The sequence below is a fragment of the Myotis brandtii genome, unplaced genomic scaffold, assembly GCF_000412655.1.
Source record: "Myotis brandtii unplaced genomic scaffold, ASM41265v1 scaffold177, whole genome shotgun sequence".
Classification (NCBI taxonomy): domain Eukaryota; kingdom Metazoa; phylum Chordata; class Mammalia; order Chiroptera; family Vespertilionidae; genus Myotis; species Myotis brandtii.
Genome location: NW_005356555.1, coordinates 139,186 through 148,515, shown reverse-complemented (window position 1 = coordinate 148,515; position 9,330 = coordinate 139,186). Strand labels below are relative to the sequence as shown.

At 41.8% G+C, this 9,330-nt stretch overlaps 2 protein-coding genes across 3 annotated transcripts in view; one reads left to right on the top strand and one right to left on the bottom strand.

Annotated features, from left to right (window-relative positions):
• The window catches only part of LOC102247043 (guanylate-binding protein 6-like), a 203,135-nt gene that overhangs the window by 99,493 nt on the left and 94,312 nt on the right, over nucleotides 1–9,330 (top strand). For both annotated transcript variants that reach the window (XM_014537340.1, XM_014537339.1), the window contains exons 10-11: nucleotides 6,499–6,702; nucleotides 7,651–7,778. In XM_014537340.1, the coding sequence (XP_014392826.1) occupies nucleotides 6,499–6,702; nucleotides 7,651–7,778 (332 nt within the window). The remainder of the gene's footprint in view (nucleotides 1–6,498; nucleotides 6,703–7,650; nucleotides 7,779–9,330) is intronic.
• LOC102245899 (60S acidic ribosomal protein P1) lies at nucleotides 4,223–4,648 on the bottom strand. Its single transcript, XM_005863348.2, has one exon. It carries the CDS (start codon nucleotides 4,617–4,619, stop codon nucleotides 4,275–4,277), a length of 345 nt encoding a protein of 114 aa, XP_005863410.1. The 5' UTR covers nucleotides 4,620–4,648; the 3' UTR covers nucleotides 4,223–4,274.

Genomic DNA, 9,330 nt, shown 5'->3' with positions numbered 1-9,330 from the left:
AAATGAGTGAGATCATGTGATATTTATCTTTCTCTGGCTGACTTATTTCACTTAGCATAATGCTCTCCAGGTCCATCCATGCTGTTGCAAATGGTAGGAGTTCCTTCCTTTTTACAGCAGCACAATATTCCATCCTGTAGATGTACCACCATTTTTTTTTGTCTAAAGATTTATATATGTCTCCTTTTTCCCCAATTGACTCCCTCCGCCATCCCTTTTCAGCCCGGGCAAGCCCTCATCACCCCAGTGTCTGTGTCCATAGGTTATGCTAATATGCATGCATATAAGTCCTTTGGTTGTTCTCTAACCCCCCTTACCTTCCCTACCATTTGTCTCTAGATCAATCTATTCTTTTTCATCCAATTATGTTGATCATTACATCCCACATTTGAGTGAGATCATGTGATATTTATCTTTCTCTGACTGGCTTATTTCGCTTAGCATAATGCCCTCCAGTTCCATCCATGCTGTTGCAAATGATGAAAGTTCCTTCTTTTTAATAGCGGTATAGTATTCCATTGTGTAGATTGTACCACAGTTTTTTAATCCACTCATCTGCTGATGGGCACTTAGGCTGTTTCCAAATCTTAGCTATTGTAAATTGTGCTGCTATGAACATAGGGGTGCATATATCCTTTCTGATTGGTATTTCTAATTTCTAGGAATATATTCCTAGAAGTGGGATCACTTGGAAGTTCCACTTTTAGTTTTTGAGAAAACTGCATACTCTTCTCCACAGTGGCTGCACCAGTCTGCATTCCTACCAGCAGTGCACGAGGGCTCCTTTTTCTCCAAATCCTTGCCAGCACTTGTCATTTGTTGATTTGTTGATTTGTTGATTTGTTGATGATAGCCATTCTGACAGGTGTGAGATGATACCTCATTGTCATTTTGAATTGCATCACTCAGATGATTAGTGACTTTGAGCATGTTTTCATATGTCTCCTGGCCTCCTGTATGTCCTCTTTCGAAATGTGTCTATTTAGGTCTGATGCCCATTTTTTTATTGGATTGTTTATCTTCCCTTTGCTAAGTTGTGTGAGTTCCCTGTAAATATTAGAGATTAAACCCTTGTCAGAGATAACATTGGCTAAAATGTTCTCCCATGCAGTGGACTTTCTTGTTGTTTTGTTGATGGTTTCTTTTGCTGTGCAGAAGCTTTTTATTTTGATGTAGTCCCATTTGTTTATTTTCTCTTTAGTTTCCGTTGCCCTAGGAGCTGGATCTGTGAAGATTAATGCTTCACCATATATCTGAGATTTTGCTGCCTATGAATTTCTCTAGGATTTTTATGTTTTCTCATCTTATGTTTAAGTCCTTTATCCATTTTGAGTTTATTTTTGTGTATGGTGTAGGTTGGTGGTCTATTTAATTTTTTTGCATGTATCTGTCCAATTTTCCCAACACCATTTATTGAAGTGAGCAACTTGACTCCATTATTTGTTCTTGCCTCCTTTGTCAAATATTAATTGAGGATATTGGTTTGGGTCGATTTCTGCATTCTCTATTCTATGCCATTGGTCTATATGTCTGTACTTGTGCAAGTACCAGGGCATTTTGAGAACAGTGGCCTTGTAATATAGCTTGATATCTGGTATTGAGATCTCTCCTATTTTTTTCTTCTTTCTCAGGATTGCAGCTATTCAGGGCCTTATTTTATTCTAGATGCATTTTTTTGGATAGTTTGTTCTAGGTCTGTGAAATATGCCATTGTTATTTTAACGGGGAATGCATTGAATCTATAGATTGCTTTGGGTAATATGAACATTTTAATGATGTTGATTCTATCAATGCATCAACATGGTATATTGTTCCATCTATATCTTTCTCTATCTCTTTTTCAGTGTCCTGTAGTTTTCTGAGTAGAGGTCTTTTACCTGCTTAGTTAAGTTTATTCCTAGGTATCTTAATTTTTTGGTGCAATGGTAAATGTGGTTGTTTTTTTAATCTCTCTTCCTGTAAGTTCACTATTGGTGTAAAGAAATGCCTTAGATTTCTTGGCATTAATTTTGTATCCCACTACATTGCCAAATTCCTTTATTAAGTCGAATAATTTTTTGATGGAGTCTTTATGTTTTTCTGTGTACAGTATCATGTCATCTGTGAATAATAACAGTTTTACTTCTTCTTTTCCAATTTGGATGCCTTTTATTTCATCTTCTCTGATCGCTATGGCTAACACTTCCAGTACTATGTCAAAGAGAAGTTGTTAATGTGGGCATCTCTGTCTTTTCCTGTTCTTAGGTGAAATGGTTTTAGTTTTTGCCCATTGAGTATGATGTTGGCTGTAGGTTTGTCATATAACACTTTCATTAGGTTGAGGTATGATCCCTCTATTCTCTTTGCTGAGGGTTTTTATCAAGAAATGGTGTTAGATTTTGTCAAATGCTTTTTCTGCATCAATTGATAGGACTATGTGATTTCTATCTCTCAATTTGTTTGTCTGATATATCATTTTTATTGATTTTTAGATATTGTGCCATACTTGCATCCCTGGAACAAAGTCTACTTGGTCATGGTGTATGATATTTCTGATGTACTGCTGGATCCGATTTGCTAGAATTTTGTTGAGGATTTTGGCATCTATGTTCATGAGGGATATTGGCCTTTCATTCTCTTTCTTTGTGTTGTCTTTATAAGGTTTTGGTATTAGGGTAATGTTGGCTTCATAGAATGAGCTTGGAAGTGTTCCTTCCTCTTGAATTGTTTGGAATAGTCTGAGGAGCATAGGTTTTATTTCTTCTTTGAGTGTTTGGTAAAACTCCCCTATGAAGCAGTCTGGTCCAGGGCTATTGTTTGCTGGAAGGTTTTTGATGACTGCTTCAATTTCCTTCATAATTATTGGCCTATTGAGATTTTTAGATTCTTCCTGATTGAGTTTTGGAAGGTTGCATTTTTCTAGGAATATGTCCATTTCCTCTAGGTCGTCTAGTTGTTGGACTACAGTTGTTCGTAGTATTTTTTTACAATCCTTTGTATTTCTGTGGGGTCTGTTGTTATTTCGCCTCTTTCATTTCTGATTTTCTTTATTTGGGTCCTCTCTCTTTGCTTCTTGGTGAGCCTGGCTAGAGGTTCATCAATCTTGCTCATCCTTTCAAAGAACCAGCTCTTGTTTTCATTGATCTTATGTATTGTTTTTTTGGTCTCTATGTCATTTATTTCTGCTCTGATCTTTACTGGTATTATCTCCTTCCTTCTGCTCTCTCTGGGCTTTTCTTGTTACTCACTTTCCAATTCTTTAAGTTCTAGAGTTAGTTAATTTATTACCAGTTTTACTATTTTTTTTTTTTTGAGGTAGGCCTGTAGAGCTATAACCTTCCCTCTCAGGATTGCTTTCACTGTGTCCTTAGATTTTGGGTTGTTGTGTTTTCATTGTCATTTGTTTCTAGGATGTTTTTTATTTCTTTTTTGATCTCTTTGGGTAATCCAATCATTGTTTAATATTATGCTATTCAGCCTCTAAGTGTTTGAGTTTTTTTATTGTTTTTATTGTAGTTTATTTCTATTATTATGCCATTGTGGTCTGAGAAAATGCTTGATATGATTTCAATCTTCTATTTGGAGAGACTTTGCCTGTGACCCAATATGTGGTCTATCTTTGAAAATGTCCCATGTGTACTTGAGAAGAATGTATATTTTGTGGCTTTGGAGTGAAATGTTCTGATGATGTCAATTAATTCCATCTGATCTAGTGAGTCATTTAGGATTGATGTTTCTTTGCTGATTTTTTGTCGAGAGGATTTATCCAGTGATGTCAGTGGGGTATTAAAGTCCCCTACTATGATTGTATTGTTGTTGATCTCTCCCTTGATATCTTCCAGGAGTTTTTTTATGTGTTTGGGTATCCCTGCTTTGGGTGCATATATGTTTACCAGGGTTTTATCCTCTTGTATTAATCCCTGAAGTATTTTGAAGTGGCCTTGCCTATTTCTTCTGATGGCCTTCACTTTGAGGCCTATTTTATCAGATATAAGTATTACTACCTCAGCTTTTTTTTTATTTCCATTTTGCCTGAAATATATTTTTCCATCCCTTCACTTTCAGTCTGAGTGAGTCCCCTGTTCTGAGGTGGGTATCTTGTAGATAGCATATATATGGGTCATGTTTTCTTATCCATGCAGCCACTCGATGTCTTTTGATTGAAGCATTTAGTCCATTTACTTTTTTTTTTAATAGAAGTGAGATCATCTTTATACAGGCACATCCCCAGAAAATCACCAAGCCCAACAGCAACAGAGGTCAGCTTTTATTGACAGTGTTACAAAAGAGCCAGTTTAGTCAAAAAGACCAAAGCCCATGTCATCATCAGACTCAGATTCTTCTTCTTTCTTTGCTTCCACTTTCTTCTCCTCAGCTGGGGCAGCAGAGGTGGAAGGGGCAGGACCTCCTGCTGGTGCAGCACTAGCTGCAGGGGTAGGTCCACCAGCCCCTATATTGCAGATGAGACTTCCAATGTTGACATTGGCCAGAGCCTTTGCAAACAAGCCTGGCCAGAAAGGTTCAACATTTACACCAGCTGCTTTAATGAGGGCATTGATCTTATTCTCCATCACTGTCACTTCATCATCGTGCAGGATCAGGGCCGAGTAGATGCAGGTGAGCTCTGAGACTGAGGCCATGGTGAGGTCGAGTGCTGGGTGAGCGCTGCCAGGAGCGGTACTAATCACCGGATGAAGTGAGCGCTGCCAGGAGCGGTACTAGTCGCCGGATGAAGTGAGGGCCTCACCCCAACGCAGCCTTAGCTTCCTCGGAAGAACCCAGCACCTTACTGGCACCTGGGGAAAGGGCAGTCCATTTACTTTTAAAGTTATTACTGATGGGTACTTGTTTGTAGCCATTTTTATTTTTGTGCCTGTGTTCCTTTTTCCTTCTTTATTTCTTCTTTTTAAACCAGGCCCTTTAGCATTTCTTGCATTGCTGGCTTGGTAGTGATAAACTCCCTTAGCATTTTTTTTTCTGTGACGCTCCCTTTTTCCCCTTCAATTTTGAATGATATCCTTGCTGGATAGAGTATTCTTAGTTTCATTATGTTGCTTTGCCTCACTTTGTAAACTTCCTTCCATTCCTTTCTGGCCTGATGTGTTTCTGTTGAGAAATCATTTGATACTCTAATGGGGGATCCCTTATAAGTAACTTTCTGTCTCTCTCTTGCAGCCTTTAAGATTCTATTGGTCCTGAACGTTTGCCATTGTAATTACATTGAGTCTTGGTGTGGGTCTTTTCGGGTTCATATTGTTTGGGACTCTCTACTTGTGTGACTTTTTCTTCCCGAAATCAGAGAAGTTTTCTGACATTATTACTTCGAATAGTTTTTCTAACCCTTGTTCCTCTTCTTGTCACTCTGGCACCCCTATTATTCGTATGTTGCTTTGTTTCATGCTGTCCCAAAGCTCTCCTAGGCTCCCCTCCTGGCCTTTAATTTTTTTCTCCAATTGCAGTTCATTTTGGGCTTGTTTTACCGCCCTGTCTTCTAATTTGCTAATTCAGTTCTCTGCTCCTCCTAGTCCACTGTTGAAACTTTCCATAGTGTATTTTATTGTAGCTATATCACCCTTTATTTCCTCTAGAATCTTACATAAGTTGTTGATTTTTTAAATCACAAGGATATTTTTAACAGGACATGGAGGATACAAAAATAGGAAGACTTCTTGTTATTCTTTATCGACAGTTTTATTAATATATACTTTTTATTGGCTTATAACATCAATCTACTTTTAAATTTTGATGCACACTTCATTTTGAAAAACAAAATGAATATCACATGACTCAGTTTCGCTAAACAGGGAATGGCTGTAAAACTTTATGACCAAAAGGATTTTGAGAACTTCTAAGAAAAGAGAAAAATCAAAAGCTGTTTCTCTTCTGGAACCCCAAACTCCCTCAGTCCCTTCAGTATCATAATTAGATATTACATTTTATTGGTCTGTTGTATGTCAAACCAAATTGTCCAGCTAAATCCTCCGATTGTGATGAATACTAGTCATACTCATTACTAGTTCTATAGCTGTCTCAGCAACGAGGACCACGAGACAGAGAGATGCATGAAACCTATGGCTTAATATATCTTGGCTTTGTCCCCAGGTCGCTCTTGTCCCAGGCAGGTCCTTCCTCAGCATCCACCTCACTATCCTCTTAGCAGCTGGTTAAAACTCAGGGATGGGGACAGGATATTCACATGAGATGATGGCTTTGCTTCTCAGTGGTGACCCTGGCATACGGTAGAGCCACTCAACTGCATTACAAGATGTGGCTGCCCAGCACCAGCAATAACATTCACTCTGATGTCCTCACAGCATTGGGAACACTTTGGCCCTTGCAGAGATACACTACAAGTATAGAATAAAAAAAGATGAATTTTTCACTGCAGGGCTTGGCCTATGCTTACTGTGCCAGAAATAAAGTAAAACACTCCCATTGTCCTAAGATGATGGGTGCTATGCACAACTCTGCTTCAGTGAATAGCATTGTAAGCTTATTTCTACTGGGATGTTCTTCTAGGTTTGCAGGTTGCCATGGCATCTAGACCCAACATGACGGCCCCCATTTGCCTGGTGGAAAACAACAATGAGCAGCTGTCAGTGAATCAGAAAGCTCTAGAGATTCTTGGCCAGATTTCTCAGCCAGTGGTGGTCGTGGCCATTGTAGGACTGTATCGTACAGGCAAATCCTACTTGATGAATCGGCTTGCAGGGCAGAATCACGGTGAGTGGTGTCTCAGGTAGAGGACAATGCTTTGACTCCAGCTTTATCACAGTTTCATAGTTTTCTTCACTAGTCACATAAAGAAAGGGCTAAATTCCTTTCAATAAACCAACCTTCTAATTCTAATTCTTACTAATAAATTATGACCTTAATTAGTGTTACCTTATGCCAGGGCCAATTTTTTACTCTAACTAAATCACAGCTTATTAGTTTTCTTCCCTGGTTACATGAAGAGAGAACTAAACTCCTCTCAATTAACCAAACTTTTAAGTCTAATTCTCATCACTAAATTATTACCTTAATCTATTCTATTGCCATATTTATAGTTTTACTTCTGTTAAGGAAAATCCCTCCTAGAAATGCATAGACTCCTTCTTTTACCTGTGCCAACACTGGGGTCTTGAAATTGTGCCTCATCTCTTGCTCATAACATGTTTTGCTCTCTCTATAGAATTTTGCTTTTCCTATGAATATATAAAGATAATTGCACATCTATCACCATCTTTAAAGATTTTTGTGAGTTCACACCCCATTGTTGTTAACAACCTCTCCCACACCATTTGCCATTTTTATTTTTATCACTTTGATTGGAAAAATATTATTTAAATTTCTTTTTCTTTAGCTGTCTCTCTTCTATCCGCTTCTATTAGGCCTTTACTGGACCATTCTTTAATATGTTCTTATTATGGTATTCAGTGACCTTTATTATGTCTGATTCATGGATGCACTTTACCTTGATTTTGATCTCTTGCTGGATATCATTTTCACAGTTAACATTCATCTCCTCCTTCAAATAGATGACACACAAAGTAAAGCATTCTTATAAAATAGAGAAAGCACCATCTTATATCTTGGGGTAATTCCATTCCCAAAAGTCTGATTTTGTAGCCACTTGGCTGCTTAGATTGTCTGTTGTCACTGTGGCTTGGGTCTCCCCTTCCTTTATAGGTTTCCCTCTGGGCTCTACGGTGCAGTCTAAAACCAAGGGCATCTGGATGTGGTGTGTGCCTCACCCCTGTAAGCCTGATTGCACTCTGGTCCTTCTGGATACTGAGGGCCTGGGCGATGTGGAAAAGGTAAGGCAGAGGGTCACAGATAAAATGTTTTCAACCTGGATATTCTCATAATTAACTCTTTAATTCAACTGCTTGATCTATTTGTGAAATCTAGAAATCGAATCCTATCTAATAAAAGAGAAACATGCTAATTGACCATAACCCTGACACCCTTCCCATTGGCTAATCAGCATATCCTTATGCAAATTAACTGCCAACCAAGATGGCGGCCGGCAGCCAGGCACTGAAGCAAACAGGAGGTTTGCTTGCTCCAGTGATGGAGGAAGCCAAGGTTCCCCGCCTGCCGCTGCCGGCCTCTGAGCTTGCACTCTAAGAAACAATGTTGCAAGTATAGAAGCTAAACAAACTCCAGAAACCTGCTTTCAGCCAGCAGGGCTTCAGCCAGCAGGACCGCAACAGTGTTTCAATTATAGAACCCAAACAAACCCAGTACCTGCTTTCAGCAGCCGAGGTCTCAGAGATGCAGCCAAGCCTCAGAGCTAAAGCCGGCTCTCAGCTCCAGTGACAGCTATAGAAGGTAAATAAATCCCAGAATAATAGAAAAAAGAGAAAAAGGAGAGGTTGGGAGCTTCAGTCACCTGCCAGCCTGAAAACGGCCCTCAGCCCCTCACCCAGACTGGCCAGGCACCCCAGTGGGAACATCCTCCCTGAAGGGGGTGTGACCAGCTACAAACAGCCATCATTCCCTCATCCAGACTGGCCAGGCAATCTAGTGGGGACCCCCACCCTGAAGGGGGTGTGACCAGCTGCAAACAGCCATCATCCCCTCACCCAGACTGGCTAGGCACCCCAGTGGGACCCCCGCCCTGAAGCAATAAGATGGCGGCTAATTTGCATACTGAAGGCAGGCGGCAGTGGGCAAGGCTGTCCGTGGTCCCAGGACCCGGATCTGTCACCCTGCCGGGTGGGGGGCAGTGCTTGAGGCTGTCCGCAGTCTGGGACCGGATCTGTGACCCTGCCAGGCAGGGGGCAGTGCTTGAGGCTGTCCGCGGTCTGGGACCCGATCTGTGACCCTGCCAGGCAGGGGGCAGTGCTTGAGGCTGTCCGCAGTCTGGGACCGGATCTGTGACCCTGCCAGGCAGGGGGCAGTGCTTGAGGCTGTCCGCAGTCTGGGACCGGATCTGTGACCCTGCCAGGCAGGGGGCAGTGCTTGAGGCTGTCCGCGGTCCAGGACTTGGATCTGTGACCCTGCCAGGCGGGGGGCAGCGCTTGAGGCTGTCCGTGGTCTGGGACCCAGATCCGTGACCTGGCGGGCAGGGGGAAGTGCTTGAGGCTGTCGGCGGTCTGGGACTCGGATCCATGTCCTGGCGGGCGGGGCGGCAGTGCTTGATGCTGTCCGTGGTCCGAACCCGGATCCGTGACCTGGCGGGCAGGGGGCAGCGCTTGAGGCTGTCTGCAGTCCCGGGACCCGGATCCGTGACCCTTCCCGGCGGGGCAGCAACTCGCACAGGGAGGGATCGGCTGGAGTTGGGCAGGGCAGGACGCCTGGCTTCTGCCCAGCCCCAGTCACTCTGGGCAGGTGAGCAGCGCAGAGAGCCTCTGGACAGGGGAG

Coding starts and splice junctions, on each gene's coding strand:
- LOC102245899 (XM_005863348.2), bottom strand. CDS start 4,619: ATGGCCTCAGTCTCAGAGCTCACCTGCATCTACTCGGCCCTGATCCTG.